Source organism: Neofelis nebulosa, chromosome 8 (genome assembly GCF_028018385.1).
Source record: "Neofelis nebulosa isolate mNeoNeb1 chromosome 8, mNeoNeb1.pri, whole genome shotgun sequence".
Lineage (NCBI taxonomy): Eukaryota > Metazoa > Chordata > Mammalia > Carnivora > Felidae > Neofelis > Neofelis nebulosa.
The window spans coordinates 21,545,124-21,571,640 of NC_080789.1; the positions used below are offsets into that span (position 1 = coordinate 21,545,124).

At 34.6% G+C, this 26,517-nt stretch overlaps 1 protein-coding gene across 2 annotated transcripts in view; it reads left to right on the top strand.

Annotated features, from left to right (window-relative positions):
* Nucleotides 1–26,517, top strand: part of BLTP3B (bridge-like lipid transfer protein family member 3B) — a 113,770-nt gene that overhangs the window by 60,044 nt on the left and 27,209 nt on the right. For both annotated transcript variants that reach the window (XM_058741665.1, XM_058741664.1), the window contains 10 exons: nucleotides 1,327–1,507; nucleotides 3,490–3,573; nucleotides 12,935–13,117; nucleotides 13,643–13,761; nucleotides 17,017–17,158; nucleotides 20,875–21,068; nucleotides 22,662–24,160; nucleotides 24,331–24,506; nucleotides 25,211–25,350; nucleotides 26,009–26,159. In XM_058741665.1, coding sequence (XP_058597648.1) covers nucleotides 1,327–1,507; nucleotides 3,490–3,573; nucleotides 12,935–13,117; nucleotides 13,643–13,761; nucleotides 17,017–17,158; nucleotides 20,875–21,068; nucleotides 22,662–24,160; nucleotides 24,331–24,506; nucleotides 25,211–25,350; nucleotides 26,009–26,159 — 2,869 coding nt within the window. The remainder of the gene's footprint in view (nucleotides 1–1,326; nucleotides 1,508–3,489; nucleotides 3,574–12,934; nucleotides 13,118–13,642; nucleotides 13,762–17,016; nucleotides 17,159–20,874; nucleotides 21,069–22,661; nucleotides 24,161–24,330; nucleotides 24,507–25,210; nucleotides 25,351–26,008; nucleotides 26,160–26,517) is intronic.

Genomic DNA, 26,517 nt, shown 5'->3' on the forward strand with positions numbered 1-26,517 from the left:
AATAGTACAATTGTAGACATAAATAGTAGTCTGTTAAGGCTGTGAAAGTAGAAGAACATAAGTGATTTTTCTTTTTTTTTTTTTTTTTTTTTTTTAATTTTTTTTTTCAACGTTTTTTATTTATTTTTGGGACAGAGAGAGACAGAGCATGAACGGGGGAGGGGCAGAGAGAGAGGGAGACACAGAATCAGAAACAGGCTCCAGGCTCCGAGCCAGCAGCCCAGAGCCCGACGCGGGGCTCGAACTCACGGACCGCGAGATCGTGACCTGGCTGAAGTCGGACGCTTAACCGACTGCGCCACCCAGGCGCCCCCATAAGTGATTTTTCTTATGGAAATTAGTTTGACAGTTAATTAGTGAAAGAATTTTTCTTGAGCCCCCTAGAATTTAAGGGTTCACAATTATATTTCATCTTTGCTTTTCTTTAATTACTGTGGGTCCCAATCATTTTCTTTGAGAGATTCTCATTTAACTGAGTATACTTTGAAATTCATTTACAGGTAGTTCTTAATAGATAATGTATAAATATGTATACATACAAAATGTACTTTAATTTTTCATACATAACTAACTACACTTTTATTAGTGAATTGTTCTTAATTAGAAACTTTTTAATATTTCTTGATGAAAAATTTGGTCTTCATTTTGTTATTACCAAATTTTCATGTACAGTTTTGTAGCTTATAGATAAGATGATCTTACAGTATACTTATATAGAATCATTTTAGGCTATTAGGTTCACATAAGTCTTTACACTTCAGCATTATTCTATACTTTTTCACTTTGGGGAGAAAAGAACTTGAACTCAGTCTCTTATAAATCTCTTCCACTTTCTGGCTTCTTCCAAGTTCAAAGGACATGCCACATCACTTTGGAGAGGTATCAGGGCACTTACAGTACTACACAATATCACAAGCACTTTTGCAAAGAAGTGATTTATTTCTACAGGATATATAATAGTGTATACAACTGATATATACAATGCTCACGTTTGTTTCTTTTTTAATATGTGGAGCTAATACTATTTGAATAAGCTGGCTTTAATAGTTAATATATTTTCTAAAATAAGGGCTATAAATATATAGATATAATTATTCAAGTATTTTAAACATTGGTTTCATATTCAAATGTGTATAGTTTTCCAATTTTTAGATTTAATTTTATTCCCATATAATTCAGAAAATATTTGGGAGGGGGGAATTGAGTCATGAATAGAGATATATTAGCTTATTTTTCATGACTTTACTACTAAAGATATTAAGTTTTCTTGTTTGTGGAAATTCAAATATTTAACTTGTAGTGATAAGGCAGTTTTGAATCTTTTAGAGCTCGGCAGTAGCCCCATCTACCCAACAAGTGAAGACACCACAGACTTCAAATGCTCCTGATCTAAATGATGCAATTGTGAAACTATTCAGTGACTTTGATGTTAAAGAAACGTCTCATCATTTAGTGATTTCTCATCTAGATCTACACATATGTGATGACATTCATGCTAAAGAAAAAGGTAATAAAAGCTGCTTATTTCAAACTACTTTGATTTTTTTTTTTTAGGATTTCCTACGAAACTGGATTGTTTATCATTTGTAATATATAATATGTCTTGTACAATCACTGGTCATAATTTTATCATTCATATGAGATGCATAGATGAAAGTTGTACTTTTAAGCAATATATATTGGTATGAAATTTTTTGGCTTTAGTAGTTAGTATTTCAGCACAATTAATTATTAGCTATAGATGCTAACAGTAAAATTAAGTTTAAAAAAATCAAGGACTGAATAGATGACATCCTTAGAGGATGATGAAATCTTAGACTTGCCTTTGAATTAACTTTTTAATAATTTTGAAATTATGTATACATTAAATTTTAGTCCATACTCAATTCATAATTATTTGCACATATGTTTCCACATGGTGGTCTATCTGCATTTTTCTGACCCCATTTGCATGTAAACACAACTATGTGGCTGTTTAACATTTCTTGCGTCTCTTCTCCAGTAATGCTCCAAAATTTGGTTAGGAAGCCAAATTCCAGTTAGTTAAGTTTGTTTTCTTTACTTTTCACTTTTGTTTCTTTTACTTTTCTTAATTTAGTAGACACAGGTAATAGAGAAATAGGAAGCTCTTCTTGGTCACTTTGAAAACCTGTGGTTCTGTAATCTAGGTACTTGCATTTCTTTCTCTCTGTTGGAGAGTGTCCCCGGCCCATAAGTGTTGGAAGGGTTTAGCGAGTGGTCCTACTTCTAGGACAGTGGTTCTCAAACTTTGGTGAGCTTGAGGATCTCTTTAAAACAGAGATATCTATATCTGACCTCTGTACCTCAGACCTGAATCACAGTCTACATCTGTGAAAATTGTTACTCTGTATTTTTAAAGCTGAGACTGACCTTGGATATTTAGCAGAAGTTACTCTGCCTTCATCAGATAAGGCAGCCAGGTACCAGTGACCAGATAAAAGGGTGGAATGGAAAAGATGAGGAAGATTTGGAGTTTAGAGAGGGATTTGTTGTCTTTTCTTTTGTCTACCTTTGTGTCATTTGTCTTAAAGTTGGTATCTTCTTTACTGATTTGACAGGAAAATGAAAAAGTTAAAATAAACCAACATAACAAAATGAGGGGGTCAAGGTTAAGTAATCAGCAAAAGAATAGAGACAAGTGTCTTCCAAGTTTTTTGTTTTTGTTTTTTTTTTTACATTTCTCACTCTTTATACTCCCTCATAGAATAAGCTGAATTATGTTTTTTAAGGGGAAAACTACTCCACCAAAGTATTTCCTTCATGGTACAGATTTGTTCTAAAATCCAGAAAGGTCTGAAATGAATCATGTTCATTCATACCTGGTTGTATCTTAATTTGTATTTTCTGTACTTGCAGTTGATTTATCCATGCTGTGTTAAAATTTGATTTTTATGTTGGAGTTACACTGAGTTGTGACCTGCTTCTAATCTTAATATAGCTATGTGACTTTGAACAACTACCTAATCTAGTAGACTCAAGTTCTTCTTCAATAAAAGACAAGATGATATAGTATAGTGGTTAACATTTCTTAGGTTCAAAATAAGCTCTGTGTTTATTGCCTGGCAAGACCTTGGTCTATTTAATTAACCTGTTTGTGTCTCAATTTACTTGTCTAGAAAATAATAATAATAATAATAGTATTTATCTCAGGGTTGTGAGGAAGAGCAAATCAATAAGTATAACTAAAGTATTTAAAACAAAACAATATTTGGCATATGGTTAGAGCTATAAGTATGAAAGTTCTACTTTTTTTGTACCCTCATCTTCTAGCTTTGTACAATGCAAATGATAGGGGCTCAGTAATACTAATTAGATTGCATTGCATTTCCTGAATTCCTTAATGTATATTGTTCATGACAATAGAGAGACAATCATTGCTTAGACTGCAAGTACAATGCACGAAGTGTTTCTGATATTTGCTGATGTTTCTTTCTCTTTCTCTCAATGCCAAATTTTTTATTTTCCCAGAGTCAAACAGACGTATTACTGGAGGGGCTATGCAACTGTCTTTTACACAGCTAACTATAGATTATTATCCTTATCACAAAGCAGGTATGTATAACAATTTCTTTAACAGACATAAATCTTGCCTTAAAGTTATATAGTCAATTTATCTCATTTCTTTTTGTATTTATTATTTTTTAATTCATTTTATTTTGTATTTATTTTAATTTATGTTTATTTTTTATTATTTTAATAGGTAACATACAGTGTCATATTAGTTTCAGGAGTACAATATAGTGATTTAACAGCTGCATATATTACTTGGTACTTAGGACAAGTACACTCCTTAATCCCCATCACTTATTTCATGCAACCACCATCCACCCCCTCTCTGATCAGTTTGTTCTCTATAATTGAGTCTGTTTCTTAATTTAGCTCTTTTTCCCCCCCTGTGCTCCTTTGTTTTCTTTCTTAAATTTCACATGAGTGAAACCATATGGTATTTGTCTTTCTCTGACTGACTTATTTTGCTTAGCATTATACTTTCTAGCTCCATCCATATCCTTGCAAATGACAATATTTCTTTCTCTTTTATGGCTGATAATATTCCATTATAGATTGATACTACATGTTCCTTTATTTATTCATCAATCGATGGATACTTGGGCTGCTACCGTATCTTGGCTTTATCCTTGTATTTTGCAAATTTCACTATGGTATGTCATGGTGTTGACCTGTTTTTGTTGATTTTGAAGGGAGTTCTGTATGCCTCTTAGACTTGGATACCTTTCTTCCCCCAGATTAGGGAAGTTCTCAGCTATAATTTGTTCATATAAAGCTTCTGTCCCTTTCTCTCACTCTTCTTCTGGCACTCATATGGTATAGATTTTGTTTTGCTTCGTGGAAACACTTAGTTTTCTAAGTCTCCCCTTGTGTCTAGTAATTTCCCTCTTTTTTTCAGCTTCATTGTTTTCCTAATTTTATCTTCTACTTTGCCTATTCTCTCCTCCGCTTCTTCAGTCCTTGCTGTCACTGTCGTTTATTTTGCATCTCAGTTATAGTATTTCTTAATTCATCATGACTAGTTCTTAGGTCTTTGATCTCTGCAGCAGGGGTTTCTCTGGGACTTCTATGCTTTTTTAAAGCCCAGCTAGTTGTTTTATGACTTGTTCTAAATTCTTGTTCAGGTACGTTGTTTATATCTGTTTTAAGCAAATCCCCAGGCTGTGATTTCTTCTTGACCTTTCTTTTGGGGAGAATTCCTCCATTGTGTCATTTGAGCTAAGTTTCTATCTTTGCATGTTGTAAAAGCTTGTTATGATTCCTGCAGCTGAGTACTACTATATTAAAAAGGGGTCATACACTGTCCTGGGCCTGGTACTCCAGATTGTGTTTCAGGTATATGCTGTGTGTACTTCGCTGTTGTGTTTTGGCAGCTCTTTCCCACTGGTCATTTCTTTGCAGAGCTCTTTGCTTGCAAAGTGTTGGGGCGTTTAGACCTTTAACTAGGGGTGCTTTGATTTGTTTGTTGAAGTAACCTGGGAAAAAAGAGGTTGGGCAAAACCTGATTCCATAAAAAGAGAAAAGGAAAGGTAACAAAAAAAACCCACAAACAATCAAAAAACTATAAAGCTGATTCCAACAAAAAAGAAAGAAGAAAAGAAAGTAGAAGAGAAAAGAAAGAAAAGAATAAAAAAGCCTAATTAAAAAAAAAAGATAAAAGGAAATGACAAAAAAAAAAAAGAAATCAGAAACTATGATCCTGATTCCAAAAGAAAAAAAAGAGTTGTCTGTTGGTGCCTGGGAGATGGTGGCTGTGATGGTCTGGAGGAGAGGCCAGCTGTGGCTACCTTGGCTCAGAGTCAGCCCTGCCCCAGAAGATAAGCAGTTGCCAGGCACAGGGTGGGAAGGTGTTCGTGTAGGTGGGTCCCTGCTCCCCCGGGGACTGCTGTGTTGCTCTCTGAATTCCCACCGTGTTGGTGTTTTGGGGGAAAATGAAGCCACCCAATCTCTCATTCCCGGACTGGGGATCTCAACCCCTGCTATTTAGGCAGCCCTCACAAAGTAGAGAGGGAAGTCAGTTAGCCCTGTGTCAAAACTCTCGTGTTTTTCCTTTGGTGTGCAGCTGGGATTCAAAACTGACGGTTTTCTATTCTGTTGCATATATCTGTGCATCCATTTGTGCTGGTATCATACTGTTTTGATTACCACAGCTTTGTAATATAACTTGGAAGTCCAGAGTTGTGATCTCTCCAGCTTTGCTTTGCTTTTTCAAGATTGCTTTGGCTATTCGAGGTCTCTTGTAGTCCCCTACAAATTTTAAGATTGTTCTAGTTCTGGGAAAAATACTGTTGGTATTTTTGATAGGGATTGTATTAAATGTGTAGATTGCTTTGGGTAGTATAGACATTTTAACAGTATTTGTTCTTCTAATCTATGAACATGAAATGTATTTCCATTTCTTTGTGTCATCTTCCATTTCTTTCCTCATTGTTTTATAGTTTTCAGAGTATAGGTCCTTCACCTCTTTGGTTAAGTTTATTCCTAGGGATCTTATGGTTTTTAGTGCAGTTGTAAATGGGATTGATTCTTTGACTTTTTTTTTCTGCTATTCATTATTGGTGTATAGAAATACAAGAGATTTCTGTACATTGACTTTTTTATCCTGAAACTTTATTGAATTCGTTTATCAGTTACAGCAGATTTTGCTGGAGTCTTTTGGGTTTTCTGTATATATTATCATGTCCTCTGCAAATAATGGAAGTTTTACATCTTCCTTACATATTTGGATGCTCTTTATTTCTTTTTGTTGTCTGATGCATGGCTAATACTTCCAGTACTATATTGAATAAACATGGTGAGAGTTGACATCCTTGTTTTGTTCCTGACCTTTCCCCATTAAAAATGTTTGCTGTGGGTGTTTCATATATGTTCATTATGTTGAGGTATGTTCCCTCCAAACCTACTTTGATGAGGGCTTTTTTATAATGAATGGATGTTGTACTGTGTCTAATGCTTTTTCTGCATCTATTGAAATGATCATATAGTTTTTATCCTTTTTCTTATTGATGTGATATTTCACATTGATTGATTTGCAAATATTGAACCACCCTTGCAACCCAGGAATAAGTCCCTACTTTATTGTGCTGAATGGTTTTTCTAATGTATTGTTGAATTCAGTTTGCTAGTATATGGTTGAGGATTTTTACATCTGTGTTCATCAGGGATATTGGTTTGTAGTTCTCTTTTTCACTGGTATCTTTATCTGGTTTTGTTATCAAGGTAATGCTGGCCTCGTAGAATGAATTTGGAACTTTTCTTTCTTTTCTATTTTTGGGAATAGTTTGGGAAGAATAGGTATTAACTCTATTTTAATGTTGGTTAGAATTCACCTGTGAAGCCATCTTGTCCTGGACTTTTGTTTGTTGGAAGTTTTTTGATTACTGATTCAATTTCTTTGCTGCTTCCAAATTTTCTATTTCTTCCTGCTTGAGTTTTATTAGTTTATATGTTTCTAGGAATTTATCCATTTCTTTTAGGTTGTCCACAATTTGTTGGCATGTAGTGTTTCATAATATTCTCTTATATTTGTATTTCTGTGGTGTTGGTTATTTCTACTCTTTCATTTGTGATTTTATTTATTTGAGTCTTGTTTTTTTCTTGATAAGTCTGGCTAGAAATTTGTCAATTCTATTGATTTTTTTCTAAAGAAGTAATTCCTGGTTTTATTGATCTGTTCTTTTGTGGTTTTGTTGTTTGTTCATTCCTTTGTTTTTCTGTATCACTTATTTCTGCTCTAATCATTATTATGTCCTTCCTTCTACTGGTTGGGGTTTTGTTTTTTCTTCTTTTTCCTAGCTCCTTTAGGTGTAAGGTTAGGTTGCCTATTTGAGATTTTTGTTGCTTCTTGAGAATGATCTATTTGGCAATAAACTTCCCTTTTTAGAACTGCTTTTGCTGCATCCCAAAGGTTTTGGGCTGTTGTATTTTCATTTTCATTTGCTTCCATGTACTTTTTAATTTCTTCTTTTATTTTCTGGTTGACCCATTCATTGTTCAGTAGCATGTTATTTAACCTCCATATTTTTATGCTCTTTCCAGATTTTTTCTTGTGGTTGACATCTAGTTTCATAACCTTGTGGTCAGAAAAGATTCATGGTATGACTTCAGTCTTCTTGAATTCATTGAGATCTATTTTGGACAGTATTTCATGTGTACTTGAAAAGAATGTGTATTCTGCTGTTTTAGGATGGAATTTTCTGAATATATCTATTAAATCCCTCTGTTCCAGTTTGTCATTCAAAGCCATTATTTCTCATTGGTTTTCTGTTTACTTGATCTGTCCATTGATGTGTAAGTGGGGTGTTAAAGTCCCCTAGTATTATTGTATTACTATCAATTAGTTCCTTTATTTTTGTAATTAACTGTTTTATGTATTTGGGTGCTACTGTGTTGGCAGCATAAATATTTATAATTGTTATATCTTCTTGTTGGATTGTCCCCTTTTTGATTGTATATTGTCCTTCTTTGTCTCTTGTTAAACTCTGATTTGTGTCATATAAGTATTGCTCCTCTGGCTTTTTTTGATATCCATTTGCATGATAGGTGTTTTTCCATCTCTTCACTTTGAATCTGCTGGTGTCCTTAGGTGTAATATGAGTCTCTTGATGGCAGCATATAGATGTATCTTGTTCTTTTTGTGCATTCTGTCACCCTGTGACTTTTTTTTTTTTTTAATTTTTTTTTTTTTTTTTAACGTTTATTTATTTTTGAGACAGAGAGAGACAGAGCATGAACGGGGGAGGGTCAGAAAGAGAGGGAGACACAGAATCTGAAACAGGCTCCAGGCTCTGAGCGGTCAGCACAGAGCCCGACGCGGGGCTCGAACTCACGGACCGCGAGATCATGACCTGAGCCGAAGTCGGCCGCTTAACCGACTGAGCCACCCAGGCGCCCCTACCCTGTGACTTTTGATAGAAGTGTTTAGTGCATTTACATTCAAAGTAATTATTTACAGATGTGTATTCATTGTCATTTTATTTTTTTGTGGTCATTTGTGATGATTTTCTCCTATCTTTTTTTGTTTCTCTTTCATGGTTTCCTGATTTTCTTTAGTGATATGTTTGCATTTCTTTATTTTTTCTTTGCATATTTATTATTGGTTTATGATATGGTTACCATTAGTTTTGTATATAACCTCTTTTGCAGATAGCAATCTATATTAATTTGGTCATTTAGATTTGATCCCCTTCTTACTCCTCTCCTCCCCATGCTCTACATATATGTTTTTATATTTTACAATCTTTTATTTTGTGAGTTCCTTGACTAATTTTTTACAAAAACATTCATATTTGCTTTTTTTGTGTTTTCTACCTTCATACTGTCACTTTTGGTTTTTCCTCTCCATTCAGTGTGTCTCCTTTAATATTTCTTGCCGGGCTGGTTTAGTGGTCATGAGCTCCTTTAGTTAAGAGTATTCTCAGCAGATTTTTTCCAATTCAGCACTTTCAATGTATCATACCACTGACATCTTGCTTGGAAAGCCTCTGCTGAAAAATCTCCTGGTAGCCTTATAGGTGTTCCCTTGTAAGTTACTGTTTCCTTGTGTCTTGCTGCTTTAAAATTTTTTTCTTTATCACTATATTTTGTCAGTTTAATTAAAATATGTCTTGATGTGGATCTCTTTTGTTGATTTTGAGAGTTCTCTTTGCCTGCTGGATCTGGATATCTGTTTCCTTTCCTAGATTAGAGAAATTTTTAGCTTTTATTTCTTCAAATAAATTTTCTGTCCCATTCTCTCTCTCTTCTATAATATTATGTTTGATCGAGTCACTGAGTTTCCTAAGTCTGTTCATTTTGCATAATTCTTTTTTCTCTCTTTTGTTATGCTTGATTACTTTCCATTAATCTGTCTTCTAGGTCACTAATTTTTTTCTCCTGCTTCTTCCATCCTGCTGCTTATTCCATCAACTGTATTTCTCATTTTGTTTATTGAGCCCTTTATCTCTGCTATGTCATTCCATATCTCTTTGTTAAGGGTCTCACGAATGTCCTCCTCTTTTCTCAAGTCCAGTGAATATCCTTGTAATCATTACTTTAAATTCTCAATCTGGCTTGTTACTTGTATCTGTTTCTCTTAGATCTCTGGTCGTGTCCCGTCCTGTTCTCTCATTGTGTCTAAGTCTCTGTGCCTGTTTCTCTGTGTTAGGAAAGTCAGCTACATCTCCTGTTAATGAGGGTAATGGTCTTATGAAGCAGAGGTCATGGAGTGCCCTGTTTTGTGTCCCCTGTTCCCCAGGTTCTGGTGCTTCTGGGAGTGTCTCCAATATGTGCTGCATGTGCTTTGCTGTTGTTTCCTAGCCACTTTATCCATCAGGCCAGTTGTCTGCAGGGGCTCTGTTTGCCTCTCACTGGTGGTGTTTGGTCCCTGGCCTGAATATGGCACATTTTAACTAAGTGTGTTCTGGTCTGCTTGTGAAATGAAGCCTGTCGCCATTGCAGCTGGCACCGAGGCTCTGCAAAACTCCCACGCAGGGAGACACAGTGTGAGCAGGGGTTTGGGTTGGTCTTTTAGGGGAGAGGGTCTGCTGTGCTGGGGCTGAGGCAAGTTCCACTGGAGTGCATGGAGTGTGGCTTGGTGTAAGTGAGTTAGGTAGTGAATGTCTGCACTAAACTGATTTCCACCAGTTACCCCATGCTTATTCTGAGGGATGGGGAAGGGAAATGATGCTGGCTTATTCCTTTCTTCCCAGAGGGGTTTCTCTGTGAACACTATCTCTCTGGTACACAATACAAGATGAGCAAATACCTTCCCCAGCGTGTGCTCCAGGTGCTCTTCAGATTACTGTTTCCATGCTATATGTTTGCGGGTTGTTTGCCTGACTTCTTCACAAGAGGTGCTCCAGTACCTTCTGAGCTCTCCAAGAGCTAAGCACGCTGACCTTTAAAATTCCAGGCTTTAAGCCCTGCTGGTTGGCAAAAGCCATGAAATTGCTTTTTGCTTTCCAAGTCAACTACTGTGGGGATTCATTTTCCCCATGCACTCCTCTGTGTGTGAGTTTGTCTCTAGCCCTTCTTAGCAACTGTGGCTCCCTCCCCAACATAGCAGCCACCATCCAATCCATTTCTCTCCCAAACCCTGTCACTGCACTACGTAGCTTCCTTGTTGTGGCCTCTTCTCTACCTTTAGTTGTGGCATTTGTTCTGCCAGTCTTCAGGTCAATTTCTGGGATATTTAGGATGATTTGATGGTAATCTAGTTATATTCATGGGATGAGGTGAGCATAGTCGTACTCCACTGGCATTTTTCTTTTCTCTTTAACTTTTTAAGGAAAAAAAGAGACCAAAATATTTGTTATTTTTCCCCAGTAGTATTTCACCAAGAAGATATAATTGCCATAGAAAATATTTATGCATTTTTATATAGAGTTTTATGTAGATTATTAGGAAGTACAATTGTCAGGAATTGGCAGTACTCTATTGATTTAAATGTTAAAATCAGGGGCGCCTGGGTGGCGCAGTCGGTTAAGCGTCCGACTTCAGCCAGGTCACGATCTCACGGTCCGTGAGTTCGAGCCCCGCGTCAGGCTCTGGGCTGATGGCTCAGAGCCTGGAGCCTGTTTCCGATTCTGTGTCTCCCTCTCTCTCTGTCCCTCCCCCGTTCATGCTCTGTCTCTCTCTGTCCCAAAAATAAATAAACGTTGAAAAAAAATAAAATAAAATAAATGTTAAAATCAGAATTTGGAGGACATATTTTATGCTATTTTATTTTGTTAATTGTGACAAAAGTTAGTAATATGTTTTGAATTTTAAAAATCAGTATATTATTAGTATATTTTAATATTAAAAACTCAAGAAAGGAAATAAAGTAAAAGGATAACAATGATTTCAGCCATGTTGTAGGATTCCAGGAACTTTTTAAAAAAACTTTTCTGTGTTTTCTAAATTTCATTAATAGACTTTTTACATGTGATCTTAGCCAAAAGGCACAACAGTGATACATTAATAGACTTTTTAATAATTAAATATTGATAGGTTTTTTCCTCCCAAATAATAAAAAACAAAATATATAAGTTTATGGCCAAATTAAGTAATTTGACCTTATGCCCATCTCTGCATTTTGGTGATGTATGGATTTTTTTTTTTTTTAATTAACAAAAATAAGAAAAACAAGTTTAAGGAATTTTCTAGGACTTTAAGGAAGTGATAAAATTTTTCTGTTCACAAATTTACCCTTCTTCTGTTTGTTATTTCTGTATGTGTGCTTGACGAATTTAAAGGTTATACTATTTGATTTTTGTTTGAAGTCTTTGTCGTATATTCTATATTCCTGATTTGTAAGTTACTTACACATATGTAAAGTTTTTTTAACTACAGAAATAATTCATATTTTATTTTTATTTTATTTTTTTTTTTTAAATTTTTTAATTTATTTTTGGGACAGAGAGAGACAGAGCATGAACGGGGGAGGGGCAGAGAGAGAGGGAGACACAGAATCGGAAACAGGCTCCAGGCTCCGAGCCATCAGCCCAGAGCCTGACGCGGGGCTCGAACTCACGGACCGCGAGATCGTGACCTGGCTGAAGTCGGACGCTTAACCGACTGCGCCACCCAGGCGCCCCAATAATTCATATTTTAGAAGGTGAAACTTAGTCATAGATTTTATTTTATTTTTTAAGTTTATTTATTTTGAGAGAGTGTGTGTGCACATGAGCAGGGGAGAAGCAGAGAGAAGGGCAGAGAGAGAGGGATGAGTGGAGAGAGAGAATCTCAAGATGCAGATCATGACCTGAGCCGAAATCAAGAATCAGACCCTTAATTGACTGAGCTACCCAGGTACCACCCAAAGATAGCGTTTCTGGGTGGGCACAATATTTTCTGAACCCTTTTATGTACATACTACTTTTCTCAGTTTTTGCTACAGAGAAACCTAATAATCCTAATTTTTTATTTTCCTTCCAAAAATTTTTATATAGGTATAGATATATCTATATCTTTATGACTTGATGTCCATCTTGAGAAATTTCATTGGTTTTTTAAGTGTTTTAATAATCCTCATCATTTTAAGGATAGGTTTTATTTGTCACTTTACAACAAATCTTTGATGAAAGGACTTTTTTCTGGTAGTATTTTCTGTAATATTTTCTTTCTAATGGAGGTATGTTTGATACTTGAGCATTCAGTGAAGATTGACCAGCAGTACTGTTTGTAATTGAAATTTTGAGTCATGTTCTACCAATGGTTGATTTCTGATAGAAACCTCTAGATAACTTCCTTTTGACACTCTTTGCGTGTATTCTAAATGTTTTGCTCAAATTTTCTAGGAAGATTAAAATCTCTTGTAGCTGAAGACTGCTCCCTTGAGAAAAAAACCCTTGGGAAATAAATAAATCTCATTAGAAGCATTGCTACAATAAAATAAATGAAAATTGTGCATTTTTCAGTGAAATACCTGTCATTCATTTTACAGGAGATAGTTGTAATCATTGGATGTATTTTAGTGATGCAACCAAAACAAAAAATGGATGGGCCAACGAATTGTTACATGAATTTGAGTGCAACGTTGAAATGCTTAAGCAGGCTGTAAAGGATCATAATGTAGGTTCACCTCCTAAATCCCCAACACATGCCTCTCCCCAGCACACACAAACAGGTATTTTACCTATAACAACATTATGGCATTCCCCTGATAGTGTGTGTGTGTGTGTGTGTGTGTGTGTGTGTGTGTGTGTGTGTGATCATGATAGGATATTTTCTGTAAATTTTCTGTAAAATTTAATTAATGTCTAAAAATTCTGCACCTTCTTCAGACCATAGGCTTATGGACCAAAAGCACTTTTTAAATTGACATGACCAATAAGAGTAATACCCCGTTAAAATGTTTGAGATTGTTAAATGGCTGATAGGTCTCTCTTTTTAACAAGAATTTCTGGTAAAAGTTATTGTATAAGAAAATCTTAAATGTGGTGTATGACTCATGTTTAAAGAATAATCACACAAAAGAATAATCATTATAATAACAAATTCCGGCATCAGTTTATATATAAAGTATTTTCACATATATTATTTTGTTTGACAAATTAGAGTTCATGTGTATTTCTAGTAGCTGTCTTAACAAAAAAATGATTGTTAAAAATCATTTGCCATAAATTGAAAGTTTTTTTCTTATTTCCCACAGAGAAAGACTCGGCTCTGAAAGGGACTTCCAGATCACCTTCAGTATTATCTCAGCAGTCCAAAGCTAAGTTAATGTCTAGTTCTGTTGTGGTTAGACTTGCAGATTTCAATATATACCAGGTATGATTCATTTTTAATTAAATCTTATGATAAAACATCTTCTGCAAGCAACTCATATTTTGTTTTAAATGTTTATTTATTTATTTTGAGAGAGAGTGGGGCAGGGGCAGAGAGAGAGGGAGAGAGAGAATCCCAAGTAGGCTCCATGCTGTCAGCACAGAGACTGAGGTGAGGCTTAATCCCACAACTGTGAGATCATGACCTGAGCCAAACTCTTAAATGACTAAGCCACCCAGATGCCCCTGCAAGCAACTCTTATAAACTACTGCCACTCTTTTATTTAAAAACATCTTGGCCAGTTTTGTGACATGGCTAAATTAGGATAGAAGATAACCATTCATTAATTTTTGTTTATATGGTTATACAGGATTAACCAAACTGTGAGGTCAAGAGCATAGTTCTCCAGTCTGCCAAATCTGCACAAGACTTCTCACAGCAACTGTTTGGGAGTCTCCCCTAAGCCACCTTCAGATTCAAGAATTCATTGGAATAAATAATAGAATTCACTGAAATAAGTTATGCTAAGAAGCACATTTATACTAAGAATTACATATATTACAGGGAAGGATATAAATTGGATTCAGCCATAGGAAGAGAACCTGGATTGGGCTAAGAGGGTTCCAAATGTGGAACTTCCTTGTCCTCAGGGCACAAAGAACAATATACATGAGGTATACATAACAATATACATGAAGTATTACCCTCATAGATGAACTCAGTTGTTGTTAGATACCAGGTGACCCAAAGCCTCCAGTCTCTGAAGTCTACTAAGACTATCAAGTATGGCCAACCTCACTCTTAGTCATCACTGTAAGCATAAACTGTCAGTTGTCCCAGGGATCTACCATGAATAGGGAATTCTAAGAATTTAGAATTACTTCCCAGAAGCAGGAACAAAGGCCAGACCTCTCTTAGGAGATCAAATTCCTTATTACACAATGCTCTTAGTGGAAGAAAGTAAAATATTTTTTTGCCTTATTGAACTGAGTATTGGCTATCTTGTGAACATAATTTCATGGCTAAGAATTCTGTCCATTATATTGTTCAGGCTGTAATCATACAATATGGTATAATATTACAGTCCTTGAGACCAACATAATAGACTATAACATTCTTTAAAAATAAACAGTTTCAGATAACATGTTATCATTTATATATTGTTCTGGTTTATTTTGATGAGTCTGTGGCTTTGAGACTTAGTTTTATCTGAAAATTTTTTATTTTACTCAGTGGTTTTCAACTGGGGTTGATTTTATACCCTAAGGGACATTTGGCAATGTCTGATGACATCTTTGGTTGTCACAACTGGAGGAGGTTGTTGCTGACAAGTAGTGGGTAGAGACCAGTGATGCTGCTAAACATTGTGACAATGCACTGCACATTGTTAGCAGTGCCAAAACCAAGAATCATCTGGCCCCAAATGTCAGTAATGTCAATTTTGAGAAGCCTTGATTACGCATTATTTTCTTATTGTACAATGGCTTCTTGTTTTACATTCCATATATAATGCATCTTATTTGAAGCTAGAAGATGTAAATAAATTCATATAGAAAGAGCAGAGGTGAATCACCCATAATCCCAAGTAGTTGAGGGTGAAATAAAGTAAAGAAATCCCACATACACAGGGCACCTTGGTGGCTCAGTCAGTTGAGTGTCGGACTTCAGCTCAGGTCATGATCTCACAGTTTGTGAGTTTGAGCCCTGTGTTGGGCTCTGTGCTATCCGTTCAGAGCCTGGAGCCTGCTTCAGATTTTGTGTCTGCCCGCCACCCCTCCGCTCCCCCCGCCCACTCACATTCTGTCTCTTTTCTCTCTCAAAAGTAAATAAATATTAAAAAAAAAAAAAATCCCACATATACAAATACACCAGAACAAAACAAATAAAAATAACTGAAAATAGTATGTTTATATCAATTTGAATAACCTTTTAACTATTGAAGAAAAAAGGAAGTAAGCTATTGTCTATTAAAATAAGTTGATACTTTGAGGTGAAAAGGATTTGTTTCCACATATGCAAAGAAAAACTTCTTAATTAGATAATGCAAGGAACTGACTTAAATTTATAAAGTCTATACAAGGTTTCAAAGATTTTATTAGCAATTTATACAAGGGAAATATTCTACTTCATATGAGAAATATACATGTTTGTTGAATGAATGAAAAAAGTTAACCTTGAGATACATACCTGAATATATACTAAACAAGTACAAATAAATGAAATTGATAAAACTATTGGTTGAACTTTGGGGGAAATTAGTATATACATTTTTTATGTAAATTCACCATTTTCAGGGGAGAGTGAAAAAGTGTAACAAGAACCTTAAAACTCGTAGTCTTTTTAGAAGACAGTAAGTGAGGGGTGCCTGGGTGGCTCAGTTGGTTGGGTGTCCGACTTCAGGTCAGGTTATGATCTTTCCGTCCATGAGTTCGAGCCCCGCATCAGGCTCTGTGCTGATAGCTCAGAACCTGAAGTCCCCTTTCTCTCTGCCTCTCCCCCACTCATGCTCTGTCTCTCTCATAAATAAATAAACAAACAAACATTAAAAAAAACCAAGTGATCAAACTATTTGACAGAAGAATTTGTAGTTATTTTTAGGTTAATCTTTAATGTAAAATATGCATAACATGAAATTTACCATTTCAGCCATTTTTTAAAATTGAGGTATAATTGACATGTAACATTATTAGTTTCAAGCACACAATGTAATGACTTGATAACATTTTAGCTATTTTTAATTGTGCATTCATTCTCATTGTTTATTCACACAGTTGTACAACCATCACCATTATCTATTTCTGTAATTTTTTTATTATCCCAGACTAAAACTCTGTATATAGCTAACTTTTTCATGATAATAAATTATGGTAACAAATTACTGTAAAATACCTACCAGGGAAGCAGTCTATTCTTGAGGACTTGGATCTGTGTCCTGACTCTCCCATTTACTTACTTCTGTAATAGAAATACTCTGATATTTTAAGGCTTACAATAATAAGTTTGCAAGGACCTTACTAAAGAGTTGATTTTGTAACTGATAATACTTCAAAGGGGCTATAGGTTTTCTGAATAGTTGATTGGTGTTATTAAAAATAATTTAATTTGAAGTTAAATATGTAATAAAGTTTGCATTGCAAATTAACCATTAATTAATTATTTGAAGTACTTTTAGGAGTTTGAAGTGATGCCCATGTGGCATAAATTGTTGGGAAAGAGCTTTATTCAGTGTTACTTCAATATACTTAATTATTTTTTCAGGTCTCTACAGCAGAACAGTGTCGTTCTTCCCCCAAAAGTATGATTTCTTGCAATAAGAAATCCCTGTATCTTCCACAAGAAATGTCAGCTGTTTATATAGAATTTACAGAATATTACTATCCAGACGGAAAGGATTTTCCAAGTAAGAGAGTTTCCTGTTTTGTTATTATTTGTCCATTACTTGAAAAGTTGTTTTTTGTTTTTTGTTTTTTTTTGCTGTTTTCAACTTTTATAAATGTGAAAAAAAGAAACAAAAGCCCATTGTTCTTTACACTTGTTCTCATTGTTTTTAGTATATAACTCTATATAGCATTTCTTACATGTTCTTACTGTTTGTTCATATTTTTTTTTCTCTCACTAGCTTGTAGCATCCTTAATGTTGGGAATCATGTAGTAGTCATGCTTCATTTTATCCCTGAGGCTTGACTCATTTCTTTACTAGTAGCTGTTTGTTAAATGAAAGAATTTACGAAAGTTCGTTTATTTGTAGAATAAGGTCATTTTTTTCCATTAGTCAAAACCTATTTATATTTCAGCTATATAAAACTCTATTTCTTTGAAAAATTAATAATGCATTTATTCTTTTAGCTGTAGAGAATTTTTTTGGCTGTTTTATGCACAAATGTATATTTTGGACAACTTTTGGCACTTGTCTTTACTTTGAACATTGAATTACATGAATTTTGATTTGTAAGCTATTTTGGGGTCCTAAAGTGAAAATGATTATGCATTTGTGTTCTCTGAATGCTAAATTTCTATGCAATTGTCTGAGTTCATCTCATAGTTTTTCAAAATAAAATTGGCCTTTGTTTATATGGTATCTTTTCTTTAACTGTTTAATTATTTAATCCTTGTTTGTGCCAAAGTTTTGGGATCTAATTCTCACCATCTTCATGCTTTTCAGCAGTCTTTTGTGTATTTCTTGTTTATCCTTTCTACCTTCCTGACCAAAACAGTGAGAAAATTAAAAAAGGTTAAGACATTTGCTTAGCACCTTAGTAAAATGGCACAGCTGAGATGTGGGTCTTCTAAATCAGAATTCATGTGTCTTCCCCCCAGGCTGCAGCTATATTACACTGCCTTCCCACAATATTCACAACCATTTGTCTGTAACTGGAGAATCCCATTGTTTCCAGTCCTCCTTGCTCCTTACAAATAAGTGTTTTCCTTAAGTAATGCATCACTGAGTTACTAATTCTTCAGAATGAAGACTAGTTTCCAAGATTTCTGATTTCTAATCTAGGTTTATTTATTTCTATCATTTTTATTAACACGTGCCATAGGAATTGTAATCTTATTCTATAATATATATTTTTCTGATAAAAACATTAAATTCCTTACAGCAATTTAAAGCCTAGCCCCCTAGATACTTAGGAATGGAATTGCTAGGTTATGTTTAACTGTGTTTAATTTAACTTTTCACTATGAAAATTTTCAAACATATACAAAGGTACAGGGATCCATTTTCAGTCCTTACATTTCATCTCTTTGTTAAGCAACCCAACTTTATAAAAATATAACTTTTAAAATAATTGTAAATGTAATATATTTTATGTTATTTAAAAAAAGAATATACCAAAAATAAAAAACTGGCCACGAGTCTACAGTTTAGAGACAACTTCTGCTAAAACATAAATGTATGAATTTGTTAGGGCTGCCATAACAAAGCACCACCAACTGGGTGATTTAAACAAAAGACATTCATTTCTTCATAATTTTGGAGGTTGGAAGTTCTAGATCAAGTGTCAGCAGGGTTGTTTCTTCAGAGAATTCTTTTTTTTGTTTTTATTTACTTTTGAGACAGAGTGAGACAGAGCATGAGCAGGGGAGGGGCAGAGAGAGGGGGAGACACAGAATCTGAAGCGGGCTCCAGGCTCTGAGCCGTCAGCACAGAGCCTGACGTGGGGCTCGAACTCACGGAGTGTGAGATCATGACCTGAGCTGAAGTCGGACGCTCAACCGACTGAGCCACCCAGGCGCCCCTCTTCAGAGAATTCTTATTGGCTTGTGGATGGCTGTTTTTTCACGTGGTCTTTGCTCTGTGTGTGTTTCCTAATGATGCTGATCATACTATATATACTAGGGCCCACCCATATGAACTCATTTTTACTATAATTGCCTCTTTAAAAGCTCTGTCTTCAAATACAGTCATATTCTGAGGTACCCTGGGTTAGCATACCAATTTTGAGGGGACAGTTAAGACCATAACAGTAAGTATAGTATTGCTCGTCCTGTTTTTAATGTATGTGTTTCTTTTGCATATTTGATTTACATCCTGTACCCTTCTTTTAAGTTCTTTTTTTTTTTTAAGTTTAAGAGAGAGCAAGTGTGAGTGAGAGAGAGTAAGTGGGGGAGGGGCAGAGAGAGAAGCAGAGAATCTAAAGCAGCCTCTGTGTGGTCAGCGGGAGCTGACACAGAGCTCTATCCCATAAATCAGTAGATCATGACCTGAGCCAAGATCAAGAGTTTGGACACTTAACCAACTGAGCCACCTACACGCCCCTACGTCGTTTCCCTTTGATGATATGAGCATATTCCAGGTTTCTACAGGTTTATTTAAGTATCTTTAATAACCATGTAATAATCTATTTCATAAGTAGACCCCTGTTGCAAACTACTAGTAGTACTTGTACTACTATGTGTAGATTTTTCTACCGCTTAGTGTACCAGTTTCTTCCTCTGTCCCAGATCTCCACAGCCCGGATTCTTCTTTCCTTCTGTGTTATAGCTTTGGGGACTACATTTGCTCTCTAGTCCTCTCCGTAGCTGTCATCATCACTCATTTTATACTTGAGAGGCCTTCTTTTTCCTTCCTTCCAGAGTATGATGTGATCTCTTCAACACCCCGCTTCCTTTCAATTTCCAAATATAAGCACTGCCACATCCCAATTGGATGTCTCTGTTAGACTTGAATTACATTTTTCTACCTTTGTGTCTGTGTTGAGTAAAAATCTATAGACATTTTATTATTTTTGTGCTTAACACCATACACAAAATATTGTTGGCATTCAGTGAATCTTTCCTGGAAGAATATGAATGAATGAGTGCAAAAAAAAAACCTATTTAGGACATAGTTATAATGCTGTCTTTTTAATGATATCCTATACCTTGGATTTATTTTCCTTAAATTGTTGTCTAAAAAAATCTAGATATACATGCTATTTGCTTTACTAGAAGTGAGTAGGTTTGAATGTTTGGGATAGATTTTTTATCAAGATGCTCTGAAAACAATAATGGCTTTTATAGTATAAACAAAAGGATTTAAGAAAGAGGTGTATACTCTAATTGTGAATATTAGTTTAATATAAATTAGCACTAAAACACTTATCCAACCCCCAGGCATTCTAATATTTGAGGAGAGCTATGAAAAAGGAGTATATTCCTTTTATTATCTAGTAGATAGTTGAATTTTTACTTTGCACCAAGCGCTATTCTAGGGTTAGGATTAAGTGGAGAATAAAACTGCATGGCCCCTCCTCCCAAAGGAGACCTGCCTATTCACCACTTTCATAAGAAATTAGTCATTAGACTCGGTTCTCTTATTTTAGAGGATTCAGATTATCATTCAAGTAGGAAAAGTCCTTACAGATACTAGGAAGAGAGATCTAAACGTTGTTTCCTATTTATAGATAGTTTTAGAATAAACAATATATTTTTCAGTTAGTGAAGCATAGAAAAATGTTTTTTGTCTGTCTAAATGTATTCATTATCATCCACATGTGTCACTTTAATTTTGTAAATAAAATTTCAAAACTTATTATCTTAATTTAAAAAGAATAAAAGTTAAAAATGTTTTTTCTCAGGGAAGATTTAGACTATCTGCTCATTAAAAATCTTTAAAATTTTTTTTCTCCACAGTTCCATCTCCCAACCTTTACAGCCAACTGAATGCACTACAGTTTACCGTGGATGAAAGAAGTATTCTATGGTTAAATCAATTTCTTTTGGATTTAAAACAGAGTCTTAATCAATTTATGGCTGTATACAAGTTGAATGACAATTCAAAATCTGATGAGCATGTTGATATTCGAATTGATGGCTTAATGCTAAAGGTACCATATACACAAGTGACTGTGATAACAAACCATTTTTAGAGAAGAAAAGTTAACATCGTAATTTCCAGGATTTAAGATGGGTGTTCAAATATAAATCAGCTTTATTGTAATCTTAATTTTGATTTTGAAATTTTAATTTTAATTTTGATTTTCAGTTTAAAAAGCCTTAAGAGACTGTTTTTCCCCCTTCTTTCTCTATATTCCATTTAACCTGTTTCATTTTGTCACTGCTCATCCATTTGGAGGTAAGCAGAAATAACATTTAAATCAGTATTTTTTTCCCCTACTTCCTACCGGAGTTGATAAAATTTTTCTTTTAAAGTGGAAATTAATACAGTGAAACTTATAAATTAGATCTGGGTTTTATTTGTTCACAGTTATTCTGTTATTGATATCCAAAGATAATAGAAATTTGCTTTGTATTACAACCAAGTAGTTGATAATCTGAATCCCAAGGATATTTAAACTTTAAAGGTGCGAGGTTTTTTGTTTTGTTTTTTATGCACACTTTATCTATTTATTTATTTTTATGAAATTTATTGTCAAATTGGTTTCCATACAACACCCAGTGCTCATCCCAAAAAATGCCCTCTTCAATACCCATCACCCACCCTCCCCTCCCTCCCACTCCCCATCAACCCTCAGTTTGTTCTCAGTTTTTAAGAGTCTCTTATGCTTTGGCTCTCTCCCACTCTAACCTCTCGTTTTGTTTTTTAAAAAAACAACAGCTACTATAGTGTAGTAAATAGAGTAAGACTTGGATGAAAAATTTCAGTTTCTGGATCTATTGGTGATACTCTAAATTTCTATACCTTTAATTTCTTCTGTGTAAAATGGGGTTACTCATAAATGTTAAAATTTCATTGCAGAAATGTTTTAAAGATTTTCTTAAAAATCTTACTATGTTCAATTATAAAAAGATGAATTTTATAAAATCACAATTATACTTTAAGACAGTTGTATAATCTCTATATTTTCTCAATATGCACAGTTTTAAAACCAGTATTTTAAGGACTAAAAAAACCATATTTTAAGGACTGAGAGTAATTATTTCTGAAAAATTAGTAAATAGTTTGACCTATATGCTTAAGTTGATTTTCTTAATAGTTTTATCTGAGAAAAGTGATTCTAATGGCATCTATCCAGTCATTCCATCCAGCCATCCCCCACATCTCTTGGATTTAAAATATCTTTGTTTCAGATTCTGTGTCTCCCTCCCCCATTCATGCTCTGTCTCTCTCTGTCTCAAAAATAAACGTTAAAAAAAAAATTTTTAATATCTTAACAAAAAGTTCTTTTTTCCAAACTTAACACTTAATTCTCAAGGCATAGTAAGCTTTTAGTAATATTGCTTTAGTTTTAATTTTGTTTAAAGTTGTTCTTTTCTTAGTGGTTAGTTAAGTCCTTTTTACTTGGTTTAATAAAAAGATTTGTGGGGAGAGAGTTTGTATATTATGTTTGGATAAGAAAGTAGTGTTTTGGTGGGATATACCAAAAAGAATTCCTGAGCTAAGTTATATTCTTGATTATTTTATCTTCAAGATGTATGGATTTGTAAGTTAGACTAGATTAATGTTTTTTCTCTTATAGTTTGTCATTCCTTCTGAAATGAAATCTGAATGTCATCAAGATCAACCACGTGCAGTTTCTATTCAGAGTTCTGAAATGATTGCCACAAATACAAGGCACTGTCCAAACTGTCGACATTCTGATCTAGAAGCTTTGTTTCAAGACTTTAAAGATTGTGATTTTTTCAGTAAAGCATATACCAGCTTTCCCAAATCTGGTGACAATTTTAATCTGTTGCATCCAATCTTCCAGAGACATGCTCATGAACAAGATACTAAAATGCATGAAGTTTATAAAGGAAATATTATTCCCAAGTTGAATAAACACACTCTCAAAACTTCTGCTGCCACAGATGTTTGGGCTGTGTACTTTTCTCAATTTTGGATAGATTATGAAGGGATGAAAAGTGGAAAAGGGCGGCCAATAAATTTTATAGACTCTTTCCCTCTTTCCATCTGGATTTGCCAACCAACAAGGTACGCCCTGTCACAAAAAGAGCTGCAGACTTGTAATCAGGTATCTCTAAATACATCACAAAGTGAATCTAGTGATCTGACTGGACGATTGAAGCGGAAGAAGCTCTTGAAAGAGTATTATAGTACAGAATCTGAGCCCTTGACAAATGGTAGTCCAAAATCTTCAGATACATTTTTAAGATTTTCCTCTTCATCATCAGATGCAGATGTTCATGTCCTGGTTCACATTCATAAACATGTCAGTATGCAGATCAATCACTACCAGTATCTGCTCTTGCTTTTCCTCCACGAGTCACTCATTTTGCTTTTGGAGAACTTAAGAAAAGATGTAGAAGCTGTGACTGGCGCTCCTCCTAGTCAGACATCCATTTGCATTGGAATTTTACTTAAAAGTGCAGAAGTGGCTCTTTTGCTACATCCAGTGGATCAAGGAAATACTCTTAAGTCTCCTGTCACTGAAAGTGTGAGCCCAATGGTTCCTGATTATTTGCCTACAGAAAATGGAGAATGTTTGTCTTCAAAAAGGAGGCAAGTTAGTAGTGGTATAAATCAAATCAGAAGTGTAACTGTTAATCACATGTCAGACAACAGATCTATGAGTGTTGACCTTAGCCATGTCCCTTCGAAGGATCCTTTGCTTTTTAAATCAGCTAGTGATACAAATCTGCAAAAAGGTATTTCTTTTCTTGATTATTTATCAGATAAAAATTTAGGGAAAATAAGTGAAGATGAAAGTAGTGGAATTGTGTGCAAAAGTGGATCAGGAGAAATTGGATCAGAAACAAGTGACAAAAAGGATTCTTTGTATACAAATTCAAATAGTGTCTTAAACTACAGAGAAGATTCAAGTTTGCTGTCCTTTGATAATGATGGTAATCAAAACATACTTTCAAATAATTTAACTACTAGAGGACATGAAACCATAGAGTCAGTCTTTAAAGCTGAAGATTTGCTTCCAGAAACAGTTTCACTCTCTGAGAACCTAGAAATCAATCAAGAAGAAGCACCCACGGTTAGAACACTTAAATCACAGTCATCTTTCAGGTAACAACATACTATTGGAATTTGGGGGTTTTTGGTTTTCTGGGCGTATGTATGTGGTGGGGGGCATATTTTGTTTTTGGACAGAAAACCTCCTGACAAAATATGACATTAGAGTTAACACATAGAAGAATAGGTTTCATGTGATGTGTTTCTAATAATTTTGTCAACAGTGGAAAGCCTAAGGAACGGATTCCACCCAACCTGGCTCCACTCTGTGTTTCTTATAAGAACATGAAAAGAAGCCCCTCACAGACCTCATTGGACACCATTTCACTTGACAGTATGATATTGGAAGAACAGTTGTTAGAAAGTGATGGAAGTGATACTCATATATTTTTGGAAAAAGGTAAAGCAATACAAGTTTAATAATTCATATTAAATAATCAAATCTTAGGAGCGTTCAAGGGTTAACTGTATAATAACTTAAAACAAACTGTGTTTTGTATGACTTGGGCTTTTCTAATCCACTGTTTCTAATAATTCACTTTTATGGTATTTTTAAAAGATACTGATCTATGATGGGCACAAAATTTTTTTAAGATTGTCTTTTTCCACAGAGTTTGAGAAATAATGAAATACAGCACACTGAAAAATTAAGGCAGGTAGGTAAGAACAGAGGGTGATCACATTGATTGTAGTGACATTAACTTCAGGTAGGAGATAATTAGAAGTGGTACTGAAAGGGGAAATGAAGTGGTTGGACTGGGGTTATTCAAAGTAGGACGGCAGAGAGGGAGGCATAGCTGGCTGACCAGGAACCCGCTACGCCAGCACCACACCAGCAATGTGAAGGCTGTGCTCAGTGTTTTTGAGTTCTTTTCATACTACATTTAGGGCTTTAGTATCTCTAACATTTTATTGTGGACGTTATTTCTTATTATTTGCTAAACTAACTACAATTTAATTTTTCTTTGCTTATAGTCTTTTAAACAAGCCTTTGCTTGAGAAAGATTTGAAGGATAGCCCTTTTTGGTTAGATAAATTTAACATTGTTGGATCGTTTGTATAAGACTGATTTTAATTTGTTAGTTAACTTTTTAATTATTTCAGGTATTAAAAAGAACTCAACTACGAATTACCAGAGCCTAACGGAGAGTGCAAATGCCAGTGCAAATCTACAGAATTTTGGTGAAACCTCTCCAGATGCCATCAGTACAAATTCAGAGGGTGCTCCAGAAAATCAAGACCTGGTAATCATTTCACAGAGATTCTATGAAGAGAAATGCCACCACTTTTATTTCAGATAAATATGTACAGATTTTATGACATAATTATGTAAAGTAAATTGCCATAGTAGTGAGTGACTCACTTTGCTCATTCTACTCTTGACACTTCTCCCTTCCCTCTTACTGAATTGTTTTTCTCTGAATTTCATTTTTCTAAATCTGTTTTTTTTCGTACTGTGGAGGGGAGGTTTTACCTTTTGACCTTTATGTAGTTGCATTTAAATACACTTTGAAAACAAGTTTGATGGTTGATGGTAGTCAGTCCTTCTGAGGAACTTTCTACAAAAGAAATATGTTACTGGTTTGTTACAAGTCCTTTCCACCCAGTGAAATATTCTTACAGATGACTTAGAAAATATGTTCAGCTTTCAGTGAAAATAATTTCACACAGAAATGTTATCTGTGTGACCTAAAAAAATTCATCTCTTGACTGAATAGGAAGAAAGGAAGCTGAAGTTTGTTACTGTAATGTAATAACCAGGTTTTGTTGATCACAAGTATATTATTGGTTTTATTAGGTCGCTATTGTATTTTTAGAGATTTTAGTAGTTTCCTGTGTCATTTCTTAAATTTTGTTTTGAATTACTTGGTATGCTAATATTATTTATGCAATCATTATTAGATGTCAGTTGTGGTGTTTAAAATTACTGGTGTTAATGGGGAAATTGACATCCGAGGGGAAGATATGGAAATCTGTCTTCAAGTGGACCAAGTGACACCAGATCAGTTAGGCAATATCAGTCTTCGACATTACCTCTGTAATCGTCCAATAGGTAAGACTTTAATATGATTTAAATTTGTTGTGTTTTTTACATATAACTCCTCAGCAGTTCTGTCTTTGGTATAAATGAATTCAAGGAAAATTACATTTATTTATAATAATGTGAGAGATTTGTTTTCTTAGCTTACCTTATTTTCATAAAGTATTTTGATTGTTGAGATGTAATGTGTTGAGGATGTATTCTCTAATTTCTTTTTGTTTCTTTTGTTAAGTGCCATCGTTTTTAGTCTTCTCATTCTTTGAGATAATAGGTTTAAGAAAACAGAGGTCTTTTCTGTATGAAAAGAATAATAAAGTAATCCTAGAATGTCAAACTTAGCTCTATGCTAGAATAAATGTCAATTTTTACA